Source organism: Euleptes europaea, chromosome 3 (genome assembly GCF_029931775.1).
Source record: "Euleptes europaea isolate rEulEur1 chromosome 3, rEulEur1.hap1, whole genome shotgun sequence".
NCBI classification, from domain to species: domain Eukaryota; kingdom Metazoa; phylum Chordata; class Lepidosauria; order Squamata; family Sphaerodactylidae; genus Euleptes; species Euleptes europaea.
Window position 1 is genome coordinate 6617843 of NC_079314.1, and position 16643 is coordinate 6634485.

At 49.6% G+C, this 16643-nt stretch overlaps 1 protein-coding gene across 1 annotated transcript; it reads right to left on the minus strand.

The window, feature by feature from the left end:
- Positions 1-470: 470 nt before the first annotated feature.
- Positions 471-13465, minus strand: CCER2 (coiled-coil glutamate rich protein 2). Its single transcript, XM_056845786.1, has 6 exons — positions 13417-13465; positions 7284-7330; positions 5054-5147; positions 4637-4705; positions 1505-2379; positions 471-584 (listed from the first exon to the last, which is right to left on the minus strand). The coding sequence occupies exons 1-6, from the start codon at positions 13463-13465 to the stop codon at positions 471-473; spliced, it is 1248 nt and encodes a 415-aa protein (XP_056701764.1).
- Between the last annotated feature and the right edge of the window lie 3178 nt (positions 13466-16643).

Genomic DNA, 16643 nt, shown 5'->3' on the forward strand with positions numbered 1-16643 from the left:
CTCAGCTGGTCTCTTTAGCCTGGGAGTCAACATTTCAGGGGGAAATTCCAGAGGGGTAGCCGTGTCCGTCTGTCACCCAAAAACAAGCAGGAGTCCAGCAGCCCATTAAAGACTAACAAAGTGCTTTTCCGGGAGAAGCTTGGGAGGCCTACAGCCCTCTTGTTTCCAGATGCCTAGCCTCTGAAGAAGCAGGTGATAGTCCCCGAAAGCTTCCGCGGCACTAAAATAGCGTTGGTCTTTAAGGTGCTGCTGGACTTTGGCTTATTTTAGGAGGAAGAAGGCGGGTTGCTGAGCTGTGTTTCCACAGCAAGAAGCTGCCAGGGTGGAGATATTTAGCAAAAGGAAAATCCCAGTTAACAGTCGAAAGCCAAGCTGGAGAGAGAGAGTTGTGCATATACAGAGAGGTTGCATGTGTGGAAGGGGACTGGGCAGGAGTTGGGGTACGGAAGAGGCCGCCTTCCCCTCCTCCCCTAAACCTGCCCATGCCGTGATGGAAGAGGGGAGCTCCTCTTCAGCTCCCGCAGTTTCTCAGCAGCCTTTTGAAGGTCGTGCTCAATCTCTTCGAGCTTCTCCAGCTCCTGTTCCTAGAAGGTGAGGGGAGAAGGAAGGTGGTTAGACCAGGAGTTCCATACAGCCCCCTCCTTAACAGATTCAGAACAAAAGACCCCAATTTGGGGAGGGGAGGCAAACAAAGGAGGTATCTCTTTTGTTGGTGGGGTGGACATCAACTGCTTGGGCTTTGGAGATGCAAGAGAGAATATACAGCTGTGGTGGCTAAACAGAACCTCCATGGTCAGCCGAAATCTACCCTCCTGGAACTTGAGCCTGTTAGGTCCACTCTTGCCCTCTGGAGCTGCAGAGAACAAGTCCTTGCCCTCTTTCCTGGGACAGCCCTGCAGATATTTGTAGAGGACGATAGGATCTTCGTCCTCTCTTCTTGTTAAACCTGCCCACTTTCTTCAACCAGTTCCCGCACACAAACTGAACCCATTCCATATCTTCCTTAAAGTGTGGCATCCAGAACTGGACCCAGCTATCCCAGAGTGGGTCTGTTAATGATAATAAAATGACATCGTTACTTCTCTTGATGTGGTTTCTGTTTACACTGCCTAGAATCACTCTGAAGAAGTGAGCTGTGGCTCATGAAAGCTCATACCTTGCCAGAAATTTTATTAGTCTTTAAGGTGCTACTGGACTCTTGCTCTTTTCTACTGCTACAGACAGACTAACGTGGCTACCCATCGTGATCTGGCCTTTTTTTCTTTTTTTTTGCTGCCTTATTGCACTGCCAACTCGTGTCCAGCTTGTGATTGATGGCAGTCCTCAGCTCCTTTTCACACTGTATTGCTGCTGGCCAAGCTAGGTAATGCCTCTGCCCCCATCCCCCACACCCATCCTGTATGTGATTCTTTCTGCCTCAAGGTAGAAACTTCTGTTAAATTTCATCCACGTTAGTCCCAATCAAATCCACTAACCCAGACAGTGACCCACGTCAGGTACTGACCTCGTTCTGGCCAGCCTCCCTTCCTCCCTCATCCTCTTCGTGGCTGTGGTGCCTGCCTTTTGGATAATCCTCCTGGTGATGTCTCTTGAGGTCCATGCTGGCTGGTCTATGGTGGTGGCCGTACCTTGTCTCACCTTCCTCCTCCTCCTCTTCTTCTGGCCAGGGCTTCCAGCCTCCATGAAGATGGCCCTTGGAGTTGGAGATCTTCACCCCTTTCTCTTCAAACTGGGCCGTCTCCTCATCACTGGCCTTCTCGGCCACTCGTTTGGACAGATCAGCCCTCCTCCTCCTCCTCTTCTCTCCTTCCTCCTCCTCCTCCTCCCAGTCCTCGTGGTGGTGGCCTCCATGGTGGTGGCTCCTTGGCTTCTCTTCAGAGTGGTCATCTTCTTCCTCTTCTTCCTCCAACTCAAAGGGCCTCTTGTCTGAGCTGCTTCTCTTGACATCATCCTGACTTCCTCGAAGCATCACCTCCCTGATTTTTGGCCCCCCAGAACCTCTGTTCTTCATGTGGCCAAAATACTCCTGGGAGGACCAAGTCTCCGAGGAGGCCCTCTTCTTCTTCTTCCTCGACTCGTCTTCTTCACCTTTATCCTCCATCTCCTCTTTGGCTGCCTCCTCTTCCAAAGCCTCCCGATTGTCCTCTCCGTGGGAGACTTCCTTCACCTTCTCCTCGATCTTTTCTGTCTTTTGGTACTCCTTCAGACCCTGGCCCTCTTCCTTCCACATCCCGTCTTGCTCCTGCGTCTTCTCAGAAGCTGCTGCTTCTCTCTGCTTGCCAGGCCTCTCCTCCCGCTTCTTCACCTCCTCCCGCTCCTCACCTTCTCCTTCCCAAGGGTCACGGCCGTCTTCGTGTCCCAGACGATGCTTCGCGTTCTCTAGGGAATGGATGGGAGACACTGATGAGGAAGGAACACAGAGGAGCCTTCTGGCGCCTCAAAGGTTAATCCGTTTTTATTCTAGCCCCATGGCACTCACTCCACAGAGAGCCATGTTCACAATTACTGTCTACCTGAAAGAAGTCACATGACTACTGTATGCTTCGTGTGCCACCCACCAAACACACATACAACAATATATGTACACGTTAATATTAAATATATGGTGGTGGAAAGTGCCGTCAAGTCGCAGCTGACTTATGGTGACCAAATAGGGATTTCAAGGCAAGACACGTTCAGAGGTGGTGTGCCAGTGCCTTCCTCTGCATAGCAACCCTGCACTTCCTTGGCGGTCTCCCATCCAGGTACTAACTGGGGCCGACCTTGCTTAGCTTCTGGGATCTGATGAGATCAGGCTAGCCTGGGCCATCCAGGTCAGGGTGTTAAATATATAACTATAACTTTTTACTGCTGAGCATGTAGGGTTCTGTCTCCCCACCACTGTGAACCCTGGCCGGCCCTTGTGTATCGGGAGTGTGAAGGGCTTCCCTCTCTGCCTTCTCACTCTCCTCAAAAGGAGGGACACGGGTCCTGGAGGAGAGCCAGCTGGCAGTGGAGGAAGGGGAGTAAAACCACCCCACTAAGGCCAGCTTGCTCTTTTCCTGGGTGGGTGGCACAGGGGCGAGATTCCTCCCTCTTCTCTGCAACCACCCTGTTGTGCTGGGTGGAGAGTGCGGAGAATGGGGGTGCGAGAGAGGATAGATGGGCCCTTTGCTTCCATCCCTGGCCCATGGCCTGCAGCTCACAGCTTCCCCACCAGCCATTCCCTTGGGGAAACCCCCTCTCCACCACAAGCCCCAAAGGGCAATGGATTTGCTGACTTTCTTGGAACACGGAATGGGTGCCACGTTGGGGAAGAGTGTCCGAAAGAATGCCAGGTGGCTCCGGAGCCACTGAGCAGGCATCCCTGCTCTAGCCTACATTTGCATGAACCAGAATGCACTGTTCTCAGGGGCAGGCTGTGGGTCCTCACTAGGCAAACACACCTATGAGGTTACGAAGGCAGGAAGTACGAGGGCTCCTCGTGAGTGACAAATGCAATGAAGGAAAAGAGCAGAGACCGTTCGCAGCAGCTGCAATTGGCATGAAATGCAGCTGCCTTCATTTTGCTAAGCAGCTCAACGCCTGTAATGACTCAGGAATCCAAAGTCTTTCTGGCGCTACATTTGATGTTTACTTCTGCTTTTAAGAGATAAGGATTCATCGTGAGATAAAACTTTTACGTTTTTCCTTCCCCCCTAAAAAAGGAGGCTTACAGAAAGCCAGGGTGGTGTAGCAGTTAAGAGCAGTGGACTCTAAACCGGGTTGGTTTCCCCACTCCTCCACATGAAGCCTGCTGGGTGACCTTGGGCTAGTCACAGTTTTCTCAGAACTCTCTCAGCCCCACCTACCTCACAAGGTGTCTGTTGTGGCGAGGGGAAGGTAAGTGATTGTAAGCCAGTTTGATTCTCCTTAAAAGGTAAAATAGGCATATAAAAACAAACTTTTCTTCTATCCATTTGCCCTGACCTGGATGGCCCAGGCTAGCCTGATCTCGTAAAGTCTCAGAAACCAAGCAGGGTTGATCCTAGCTAGTACTTGGATGGGAGACCACCAAGGAATACCGACGTTGCTATGCAGAGGTAGGCAATGGCAAACTACCTCTGTCAGCTATGAGTTGACGCCACTTTACACACACACACAGTATCAGTTTACTGACAGGTTTGCTGTTGAATACACAGCAAAACAGCCTGTTGAACACATGTGCAAGTGTGTGTGTGTGTGTGAGAGAGAGAGAGACTGTGAGTGTGTAAGACACAGAGAGATGGAAGCTTTTCTCCCCATGAAATAATGTGTGCATTACTGCACACAGAAGGCTCCAACATCTCCAGCTAAAACAATCAGGTAGTCATTGCTGTGAACCCTTCTCAGCCGGAGACCCTGGAGATCTGCTGCCAGTCAAAGTAGACAAGACTGACCGTGATTAACCAACAGCCTGGCATTGAGGGTTTGTGTGTGTGTGAAAGAGAGAGCAGGGCTGTTAATGAGTCCGCCTCAGTGCCTGTCGGGCCAGCGACTGAACTGGGAAGCCTGTTGCCAGCCAAGGGACCCCACTTCTTCTGCAAGAGCAAGAACTCCAGCTAAGAGTTAATACTGAGCCTCCAGGAGATTCCCCCTCCTCTCTGGGAAGCAGCTGGCCGATGCCAGCCCCTTTTACCTTGGTGTGCCAGGTCTTCCAGCTCTGTCAGCAGATGCTGATGGTGAAGCATCGCCAGAACTCTTTCATCTGAAAGAGACATCCATGCTGAATTCCCTGCAGGCAACCCCAGTAAGGGCAGTGGACACCCCCCACACACCCCCACACACAGAATGCACAACAGTCAGAGAGGCCATAGCTCAGAGGGAAGAGAGAAGGCTTGCGTTGCATGCCAAAGGGCCTGGGTTCAACCCCTGGCATTCCGGGTATTGGCAAACACCCTTCCCTGCCAGAGATCCCAGAGAGCTGGGGGCAGGCCTCCTTGCACCAGAGGAAAGTGCTGCCATTAGCAGAACAGATCCGCAGGCGCCAACCCAGTGCACATTAACTTGCGCCGCCTTTTTTAAAACACTTCTGGAAACAGAAAAAACATCTTACCCTCCCGAAGGATTTTCATGCAGTCGCTGGTCACTGGAACGGGACTGGGTTTGGAAAGAGTGTCTGCGAGAATTTCCATGATGCATTTGGTCACCTGGCCAAACACAGAAGGGGAGGAGTCTTCAGGGACACCAAGGCATTGGTAGGTGCTCTCTCCCGGACTTTTGGCCCTAAAAGAAGAGTCTCAACTGGCCACAAGGACTGAGGAGCCTAGCCTCTCCCTGCCCTCCAACCACCCGGACTGCCGTTCTGTCTCCCCACCTTTCTCGAGCCTTAACAACTTTGTGAAAGACATCTGCCAGAAATACATTAATGAAGGTTCTGTTGAACTTCTGCCTGTCCAGCACTACTAGTGTCACTGGAGATGAAAATTCTGATCTCTCCCAGGGCCCCTTTCATTGACCAGCTCCTCTTTCCCTTTCTCCCCACCACTAGGCCCTACTGCCTTAGTAAAACCAAGCTGCAGTGTCATAGAATCATAGAGGTTAGAAGGGACCACCAGGATCATCTAGTCCAACCCCCTGCACAATGCAGGAAATTCACAACTCCCTCCCTCCACACACCCCGTGACCCCTACTCCATGCCCAGAAGATGGCCAAGATGCCCTCCCTCTCATGAACTGCCTAAGGTTGCTGACATCTAACCTATTGCTGACATCTAACCTCTTCTTAAAAACCTCCAGGGAAGGAGAGCTTACCACCTCCTGAGGAAGCCTGTTCCACTGAGAAACCGCTCTAACTGTTAGAAAATTATTCCTAATGTCAACCCGTTGGCTCTGGTCTGACCTTTTGGGGCAACAGAAAACAACTCGGCACCCTCCTCTATTTGACAGCCCTTCAAGTACTTGAAGATGGTTATCATGTCCCCTCTCAGTCTTTTCCTCTTCAGGTTAAACATACCCAGCTCCTTCAACCTTTCCTCATAGGACTTGGTCTCCAGATCTCTCACCATCTTTGTTGCCCTCCTCTGGACACGTTCCAGCTTGTCTACATCTTTCTTAAATTGCCGTGCCCGAAACTAAACGCAGTACACTAGGTGAGGTCTAACCAGAGCAGAGTAAAGCGATACCATCACTTCACGTGATCTGGACACTATACTTCTGTATACTTCTATAGCCCAAGATCGCATTTGCCTTTTTAGCTACTGCATCACACTGCTGACTCAAGTTTAGTGTTTGGTCTACTAAGACCCCAAGATCCTTTTCACACACACTACTGGTCAGACAAGTCTCCCCCATCCTATCATTATGCATTTGATTTTTCCTACCTAAATGCAGAACTTTTACATTTATCTTTGTTGAAGTGCATTTTATTAGTTTTAGCCCAATTCTCCAGCCTGTCAAGATCATCCTGTATCCTGGCTCTGTCTTCTACTGTATTTGCTACCCCTCCCAATTTAGTATCATCTGCAAATTTAATAAGCATCCCCTCTATTCCTTCATCCAAATCATTTATAAAGATGTTGAATAACACAGGGCCCAGGACAGATCCCTGAGGAACTCCACTAGTCACTCCTCTCCAAGTGGATGAGGAACCATTAATGAGCACTCTCTGGGTGCTATCTGTCAACCAGTTACAGATCCACCTAACAGTAATAGGATCTAAACCACATTTTCCCAATTTGTCAACGAGAATATTATGTGGAACCTTATCAAAAGCCTTACTGAAATCAAGATAAACTATGTCTACAGCATTCCCCTGATCCAGCAAGGAAGTTCTTCCTCCCCTATTTGCATATATGTAGATTTTCAGGCTAGCCTAATCCCATCTGACATCAGAAGCTAAGCAGGGCCCACCCTGGTTAGTTCTTGGAGTGGAAGCCATCGAGGAAGCCCAGGGCTGCTACGCAGAGGCAGGCAGTGGCAAACTACCTCTGAACGTTTAATGCCGTGAATATCCTATGGGGTCACCACAACTGGCTGCGACTTGACTGCACTTTCCACCACCACCACCAGATTCCACCACCATCAGACATGGAGAAACCCTGCCCCCAATCCTCCCACTTTTGATACACCATGATCTGGGGGGGGGGGCAACACCTTGGAGTCCCACCAATCCACAATCCTGATCCAGTATACCCAGTTTGGGAAAGGATCAGAAAATGCCAAGTCTGCATCCTTTGATTATCCATTTCTATTCCATCATTACTCTATAGTTTTCCTTCAGCAAATATTCCAGTTTCCTATATTTTCCAGCCATCAAACCCCTCCTCTCCAATTTCCAATTCTTACCTTCTCATCTTCTTCTGAGAGCTGGCTTGCTAATGGTAGAGCATTGGCTGGAAAAAAAATGAGAAAGGAATCTCTTTTTTAGTCTATTGAACATTACTAGATCTCCAGCTTGCTCTCACAGCCAGTGTATTCCTATTTTAGAGTTGGAAAATGTGCTAAGAAACAAGCTGTACTCAAGAGGATACATCTATAAGTGGAGGAGAGATTCTCGAACTCAGGTCTCTGCAATTCAGGAAGGGTGATCCAATGCAAAGGAGGACAGAGCTAGTCTGAGGTAGCAGTTAAACTGGGACTGGAGAGACAGGTTCAAATCTCCATTCTGCCGTGAAGCTCAGTGTCTGTGGGCTAGTCACCCTCTTTCAGCCCAACCTACTTTGCAGGGTGGTTGTAACGATAAAATAAGGAAGAACTATATATAGCCACAAACGATACCTGGAGCACCTTAGAGGAAAGGCAAAATAAAAATAGTGATAGTTGTGTAGAGGAGGCAATTCCAACAGAGTAAGTTGTTCTCACCCCATTTGCATTTGCCAAAAATTCTCTTTTAGTTGCACCATAGTGGGGGTTGGGAAGGGAGGCTACAGTGGTAAAAGAGAAAGTGGATGGTACAGAGGAAAAACACATCCTGTCTAAAATGTCTCCCCTTGCCTTGAGGTGCTCAGAGGGCTTAAAAAGCCACTGATGGAGAACTGTGTCAAAAACTGCAAAACATAGAATGTCCCTTGGCAAGGGACCAGTGCTTTTGATCCCTTAATAGTTTTCATGATCTCTTATTTAAATAGCCCTTGAAATATAAATAAAATAAAATGGAGCCCACACTCCTAAAAAATACTGGGGGAAATCCCACGGGGCCAGGCTCTTGCAAACCAACCCTGTCCATTTCGCCTTGGTGTTAACTTTGGCCCCGCAAGCAAGAGAGAGAGAGAGAGAGGGGCAGGCTTGCTACCTATCCAGGTGCGGTGGTGTGCTCTCTCTCTCATTCTCTCTCTCATTCTCTCCCCATTCTGCCAAAGCTTTACCCATTAAAATTGCATGGGACACAGCTGGTCCCAAAGGCTTCCCAGAGGATTTGTATTGTGCCCAGAAGGTGCGTCTGCCAGTGGCATTGTTTAACCTGGTACAGTCTGTTCCTAACTGTCATGGAAAGGAGAGCTGCTCAGCTGTTGTGCAGCTGCTGAGGACTGGGGAACGATTGGCTTCTTGGCAAAGCGGGGCGGCCCTCCTTATTGGTCAGACAGGAGCGTGTCCTGGGTCGCGCCACCAGTCCATTAGTCTTCCCTTCAGATCAGAGGCTGCTGAGGTATGATTAATGATTGGGGGGTTCCAGATCCTGTGCTTCTAAGAGTGGGCTCATAGGTAGAAATTCAGTAGGCGAGGCTTCTCCCATGGCTTTTATCTCTGTGCCTGCCTAAGTCCTGCCTGCTCCATTTCTGAGTTTGAAACTGCTAATAAAAACCAGAAGAGGCAAGGCCAGCCACTATTGTATTTGGAGGAAAGGGAATTGACGTCCCACATGCCAGGGCTACTGTCTTTGTTCCTGACCCTCCCCTTGACATGCAGAAAGTGAAGCTTTTCCCAACAGCAAACAGCACAAGCTTTACTCTCACTCATTCAACTTTTGTGGATTGGAAAACTGTTAGAAAACACACACACACACAAAGAGCATAGCCAGCAAAAATTAGAAGAAGAAGAAGAATTGGTTTTTATACCCTGGTTTTCTCCACCGAAAGGGGTCTCGAACCGGCTTACAATCACCTTCCCCTCCCCACAACAGTCACCTTGTGAGGTAGGTGGGGCTAAAAGAGTTCTGAGAGAACTGTGGCTAGCTCAAGGGCATGTGGAAGAGTGGGGAAACAAACCCAGCTCACCAGATTAGAGTCCACCGCTCTTAGCCACTATACCACACTGGCTCTCAACAGCTAGATTTAGAACAGCTAGATTAGAGTCCAGTATCTGATGAAGAGAGCTTTGACTCTCATATCCCCAAAATCTTGTTGGTCTCTAAGTGCTGGTGGACTCAAATGTAGCTGTTCTACTGCAGACCGACACGGCTGCCCTGTGAAGGAAAATGAAGGGGAAGTTTGCCTGCAGCACAGAAGAGGCAGCAGCAACTCCACCAGTACCTGTGGAGGCCATGTTTGCAAGCTTTTAGGCATGCAAGGGTCACTCCTGCCCCAGATTTTGGGAGAAACACTGAGAACCTGCCGGGGTTATCTTTCACAAGAAATCTCTACCTCAAAACTGGCTGCTGCAGTTTGGATGCCAAAAATGGGGACCCCTGGGGGGCCTCAGAAGGATAAAGATTATGGGATTAGGCTGCCCGCAGGGGGTGACCTGGCCATCTTCCGACCACTTGCAACAGGCTAGAGCGAGCCCCCATTGGCTGAGGAGGCTAGAAAAAAGCTCAGGTGAGCTTGCATAAGCCTGTTACATAACTCTGGATGCAGCAGAACAGAACAAAAGAGAATGTGGCAGACAATCCTGAAGGAGTTTAGGACTGAGATAAACTGAAGGCAAAGAGACCTCTTCCTGTCCTTAACTCGGCAACGTCTATGCCTTGTTTTCAGAGGAGCCTGACATTGGCTCCTAGTTCGAATCACAGCTGCTGATACAGTCCGAATGAAGAACGAGGAACCAGCCAGTTCTGCATCTCAAACTAGTCTTTGGACCACTCCAAACAATACCCCAGATGCCAGGAGACTCTCCTTGGTGAGCTCTCGATGCAGGATGTCAGGTCCTCGGGCTGGTTCTCTGGCCAAGTGTCTGAAGAAGGTGCCGATGGACTGCAGGGGCAGAGTTTGCTGCCAGCTATCAGCAGCTCAGGAAGCAATTGTATGTGTGTGTGTGGGGGGGGGGGTTAAGCATCCCTTCCTGTACTAGCAAGTTTCCTTCAGGGGTTACAGGACCCTCCAGCCAAATGGACAGAGCTAACCCTTCCCTGATCTAGATGGCCCAGGCTAGCCTGATCTTGTCAAATCTGGGAAGCTAAGCAAGGTTGACCCTGGTTAGTAATTGGATGGGAGACCACCAAGGAAGTCCAGCGTTGCTATGCAGAGGCAGCAAATGGCAAACCCCTTCTGTAAGTCTCTTGCTTGGAAACCCAGGAGGGGTTGCCATAAGTCAGCTGGGACTTGACTGCACTTCCCAACCCCCAGCCACTCCTCCCCTGTTCCATTTGCATCCCAACCTGCCTCCGTGGAGATTGAGGGGCTGCATACGGTTCTCCCTTCCACTGTTGTATTCTCCCCATAGCCCTGTGAGATAGGTTAGGCTGGAAGAGTGATTCAGCCCAACATCACCTCAGGGAGCTTTGGGTCAGGGGTGTGTGTGTTTGTGTGTGTGTGTGTATTTGAACTTGGGTCTCCAGGGTCCTAGTCCAACACTACACCACGCTGGCAGTGACGGCATCAGCTCCAACCAGCCTAACTGCATCTCATGCTGGCCTGAGCAGGAGGGGAGGGGCCATCTGCTTGGCATGCAGAAGGTCCCAGGTTCAATTCCCAGCACCTCCAGCTAAAAGGACCAGGTGGTAGGTAATGTGAAAGACCCTGGAGAGCTGCTGCCAGTCTGAGTAGATGATGCTGACCTTGATGAACCAAGGGTCTGATTCAGTATGTGGCAGCTTCGTGTGGTCATGTGACTGGGGTTTGAGGAACTGAAAGTAATTGGAAGTTGGGAAATGTTCCTTGGGCTAGAGGAAAGTGCCACAACTAGCAGAGCACAGTGTTGGAGTGCAGCCCAGGATATAGCGAGTTTGAAGGGACTGCTTCCTGGACTCGACGAACCAGCAATGCAGTGGCTTCAGAGGTCACAAGGCAACCTTTAGAAAATTTTACAGTTAAGGATTGGGGCTGTCAAGCATCATGGCTAACACTTTCTAATGTATACGCTTCCAAAAGAAACCAAGGTTCGCTTTCTGGTTCGACAACATCTGTGATAATGGCCACTTTATCTGTTTTCCCCTAGGAGTTTCCAAAGGGTACCCTTCCTGCCCTGTGTGTATGTTCACCCAGCAAGCGTCTGGCTTAGCTAGGATGTGGATCTGGCTTTCCTTTGGCACACAGCTGTGCCCAATGCACAACCCTGTCCCCCCCCCCCCAATCTCCCTTGATCAGACTTTCTTCCCAGGCTGTAAACCCAACAGTAGACCAAAGAGAGCGAAAGGGACCAACAGCCAATGTAAGGAAGTGTCACATGCTACTGGGGCAGGCCCACAGTGGAGTGGTAGACCACCTGCTCTGAAAGTGGGTGAAAAGAGTCAGGAGTCTCCAGAAAAGGATCTCATAGACAAGTCTTGAGAAGGACAACTCCCTGCCTGAGATCCTGGAGAGCCACTGCCAGGCCCAGGGGACAGCTTCCCACTGTTCTTGATCCCAGCTGAATTTTTGATCGTTAACCCTGCCAAGCTCCCTTGAACACGTGAAGCTGCCTTGTACTGAAGCAGACCTTTTTGGTCCATCAGGACCGGTAATGTCTACTCAGCAGCAGCTCTCCAGAGTCTCAGGCAGAGGCCATTCACATCACCTGCTGCCTTGTCTTTTTTAACTGGAGGTGCTGGGGACTGAAGCTGGGACCTTCTGCATGCCAAGCAGAGGCTCTTCCACTGAGCCACAGCCCCCGCCCTGCTTTCTAACAAGTCGGACCTCTTGGTCTATCAAGGTCAGTCTCCTCCACTCTGACTGGCAGCAACTCTCCAGAGTCTCAGGCAGAGGTCTTTCACATCATCTAATGCCCGAGCTGGGGATTGAACCTGGGGCCTTCTGCATGCAAAGCTGACGTCTGTTCATGAACAGGTTTAAACACCCCCTGCCACTCATTCCATCCTCCCTGCGGGTTAAGAAACTGGGAATCCAGTGCCCCCCTAGTCTCTAAGGGCTCCTTTTTTATGCTGCTGCTGCAGACTTCACAACACAGCTTTCCTACCTGCATTTTAATAGCTCATTCAAAGGGGCCTTTTCAAACGGTGCCGCTTCATGTTACAGGGAAGCTGTTTCGGTAACTAAGGGGTGTTTCAAAAAATTAATTTAGGATCTAGTGTGGCAATCTGCAGTTGAAAGGGGATTTTTAAAAAGATCTACTGGGGAAATGCTTAGAAGTAGCTCTTTCGGTCTTGGCCTCTGATAAAACAGGAAAAGTGTGGGGGGGGTGTTGCTGTCCAGGGTACTGAACTCCTTCGATGACCTTCTCCAGAGGGCCGGGACTCGGTCGGGAGCCTTTCCCCCCCATTGCTTTGCAGAGCATTTTCAAGCCTCGCTCCTGCCCTCGAGGAGGAAAGAGCTTATAAGGGAATAGGGCTTTTTAAATTTATGAGGAGAATAATAAACACCAATTTGCTACTGTGATCATCCTCCAGATGGCATTAAAAACGGGACATTTGACAGTCTAGGGAACAAAAGAGGTGGACTGAGAATGGGAGAGAAAGAGGCAGCAAAAGGAGGCGGGTGGGGGTGGGAAGAGATGAGGAATAAATCCCAACGCTTGTAAAAAGATCAGGGAGAACAGTTTAAAGAAGAAATACAGCTGGCAGAGACCATAAATAGCGAGCAGGAAAACTCCTCTGGAACTGTTTCTACCGTCCTGTTGGGCAAGAATCAATGTTGGATACACCAGGTAGTATCTAATCCACCACCACCCCCTCCCAAACACGCACAAAGAGCATCACCTGATACAGAAGCCGGCCAGTCTTGCTTCCCTGGTGCTGCAGAACTGAAAAGGATGCCGAACCTCTCACTGCTCACCCCCCAACCTGCCTGACCCACCGGCAGGAGAGCCAGAGCCTCAGGATTCTTGTTCATGAGGCCAGCCCTGACACCCCACGCCAGCCAGCCTTCCCTCAAAGTTCATGTCCACATATTTATGCATCTCAAGGCAGCCAGGAAAAAGTGCGTGCCTGCACATGTTTGTGTATGGGGAGGGTTACAGATCAGCTAAGAATAAACCCGAACCAATAAGTGGGAAAACTTTGGATAATGGTGGTGGGGTGGAAGAGAAGAAAGCTCCCTCTTACTGTGAAGTTGGGGTGGTGGAAGGAGATTTGGGGAGGCAGAGTATCCTGCCGCTTCACTTCTGAAAGCCCCTGCTCTATCGCTTAGGTAGATCCCCCCCCCCAACTTTTGGTCCCTTGCAGACTTACCTTGGCAAAGGGACAGAAACAGCAGGAGCTTGACTCCGTCCCAAAGCATCGCTGGGATCCTGGAGGACAGCAGGGCAAGGAGCTGGGATCCTGGGATCCTGCAGTTCGAGGACAGCAGGGCAAGGAGCGAGGGCAGGGAAGGGATGCGGGGACGACGAGGCACAGCCGGCCAACGTCCTTGGTCCTTGGATGCTGAAGGGCGAGGGACTTCTGCCGGCGCCAAACTGAGCGGAGCGGCATCTGAGACAAGGGGAGGGGATTTTAAATAGGAGGGAGGCTGGAAAGGAAGTGATGTCAGCAACAGAAGGTGGGGGGAGACTTTTTAAAAAACTCCCCTAGTGCAGCATTTAAGGGCAGAAAGGCAGGATATCCATTTTGCAAGTAAATTAAAAAAAAAATACATTTAATCATGAGCTCCTTCCCTCAGTCTCTCTCTAGCTACAAAGAGAGCCCAGTTTCCTTCAGCTTCCTATGAGAGGCTGAAAGGATCACTCTCCTTCTAAAAACGAAGTAACTAAGCAGGATAAGGGGTTTGTGTGTGTGTGTGTGGAGGGCAGTTCTCCAGGACACTCACTAAAGTCTCTAACTATTGGTACCCAAAGAGAAGAAACTTGACTACTCAAAACAAACATGGGCCCATCCAAGCTTCCACCAGCTCGTGAGCCGTAAGCTGGACCAGAATTCAGTGGGGCTTCCTTGCAGGTTTCCATGCACAGAATTGCTCCTGAGAGCTGTAATCCAGCACTTTCCTACCAGTTACATTATGAGGGGTAGCCGCATCAGTTTGTCTGTAGCAGTAGAAAAGAGCAAGAGTCCAGAAGCACCTTAAAGACTTAACAAAATTTCTGGCAGCTTTTCTCGGATTGTTCTAGGGTCCTCTCCCTCCCCACCACCACTTCTTGTCCATTTTTTTGCTCCAAGATTGTTCTTTTTTTGGTGCCATCAAGTAACAGCTGACTTATTTTGACCCAGTAGGGCAGGGGTGTCAAACTCATTTGCTATGAGGGCTGGATATGACATAAATGTCACTCGGTCAGGCCGGGCCATGTGTACTATAAAATTTAATGCCAGTTACTGAAGATACAAACTTTATAGAAGACACAGGCAAAGTCAATTAATGATATTATTTTTTACTTAAAATACAAACATGCTTAACACAATAACACTCTTACAGTATTTTTTTATTTGACAGTCTTTGGTCATTGACACCTTGGGATTGAGGGGGGGGGTTTCCTTCGGCTGCCTCATGGGCCAGATAAGAGCTCTTAAGGGGCACCTCTGCTATAGGGTTTTCAAGGCAAGAGGCATTCAGAGGTGGTTTGTCATTGCCTGCCTCCACTTCACAACCCTGGTATTCCTTGGAGGCCACCCATCCAATTTACTAACCAGGGCCAACCCTGCTTTGCTTCTGAGATCTGATGAGGTCAGGCTAGCCGGGGTTCTAGATTTTAATGCCAGTGTTCATTTTTCCAGCTTTAGGATATATAGATCATGCTGTGGTCTTACTGTCTGCTGCTGTTTTAAACTGGCTTTTTCTAGGCTGGCATATTTCTTATTTTATTGATCAGCCATTTAGGTTTTTAATGATTATGTTTACGAGCTCCCTTGAGTGGTTTTTAAACAAGAGAGCAGGGTGGTTTATAATATGCAAAGATACAAGCCCTCCGGAGCGCAGTAGGATTCGCTTCCAAGGTTCTTTGTCTCAGCTCAGGCTGCACACCTGGAATGGCACATAGTTGAGCACCTAAACGTTTCACAGGTTTTCAGTGAAAACGAAAATAAGCTCCACTGCAAGCACAACCAACATGAAAGAGTCTCGCACCACCTTAAAAACTAATAAATTTTCAGCAGCAGCAGCCTTCGTGAACTACAAAACACTTTGTCAGATGCACAGAACATCGCCTCCGTTGGCAGACTGATATAGATACATGGGGCGGGGTGGTGGATTGTGAACAGTATGGCTTGGCTGTAGACAATGGATTGTGTCCACTTGGTGATAGCCAGAAGCACTGAGATACGGAAGCTCAGCAAAGTGAGTGGTTTAGAGTGTTGGGACTAGGATCTGGGAGACAGAGGTTCAAATCTCTACTCCATCACGGACGCTGGCTTGGAGATCTTGGGCCAGTCACACTCTCTCTCAGCCTGATCTATCTCTCAGGGTTGCTGTGGTAATAAAATGGAGGAGGGGAGGTTGTCAGTCCCATTAGGGAGAAAAATGAGGTTCAAATTTCTAAATAGATAAACTTTAACATTCCTACCTCTTGCAAAAAACAAAGCCTCAAGCCAGATCTGCATCTAGACTGGAAGAAGAATCCTGGCTAAGTTAAAAGCTCCCTGCTGACAGTTTGGAGAGCAGCTGGTTCATTTTTTCTCCCCTTGCTCTGTGTAAGCAGTGGAGAGTTATGTTTGTTCAGTAACTCTGCCTGGCAGGACACGTCCATCTGTCTCCTCTTGCTGACCTCTCTTTTCTCCGCTCTGCTGTCTCTTTGTCACAGGGCTATTGTTAAAAGCTGAGCCTGGGGGCAGCCTGGCTTGAAACATGTCTGTGGCATTAAAGGAAGGCAGGTGTGCCTGCCTCTTGCAAATCAAGCTAGGGAGAGGGAATGGGGGACCTGCTGACTCATAAAGCGATTCTGCACGCAAAAAAGAGCAAGAAACAGAGGTAGAGCCACTGCCCTCACCTGCCTTTCTTTGGACCCTGGGCATCAACCTGAACTCCCACCCCCAATTTGTACCACAAGAACGCGACACTTTAGCAAGCTGGTGCATCTGATGAAACAGGCACTGGCCCACGGCAGCCCACGCAGAACACAAGGAAGCCGCAGCGCTGTGCCTGGCCTGCAATGCTCCTCCATGCAAAAATAAAATTACATTTGCGTTGCAGACGTGCAGCAAACAGGTCAGACTCCGCACCTGCTGCTTGAGAGAATGAGGCCCACTGCGGATGGACTGTTCAGAGGCCGGTTGTTTGTGCTAGAAGTCTTGCCTATAGGAACGCAGGAAGCTGCCTTAGAGACAGAGAATCTGACCCCTCTGGTTGGCGACAGCTTTCCAAGCTCTCAGACAAGAGTCTTTCCCAGCACTGGGATGCCAGACCCTCGGCCCAGAGACTGGCAACTAAGCACGTGCTCTGCTACTAATCTGGGGTGGGGGGAGAAAGAGACAGTAGTCTTTTTAACTATTACCATCAAGTAGGATGGCCAAGTTCCTCTCTTGGGGCTTGAAAG

Coding starts and splice junctions, on each gene's coding strand:
- CCER2 (XM_056845786.1), bottom strand. CDS start 13,465: ATGCTTTGGGACGGAGTCAAGCTCCTGCTGTTTCTGTCCCTTTGCCAA. Junction 4,706..5,053: donor CATGAAAATCCTTCGGGAGG/GTAAGATGTTTT, acceptor TGTCTCTTTCAG/ATGAAAGAGTTCTGGCGATG. Junction 2,380..4,636: donor GGAAGACCTGGCACACCAAG/GTAAAAGGGGCT, acceptor TCCATTCCCTAG/AGAACGCGAAGCATCGTCTG.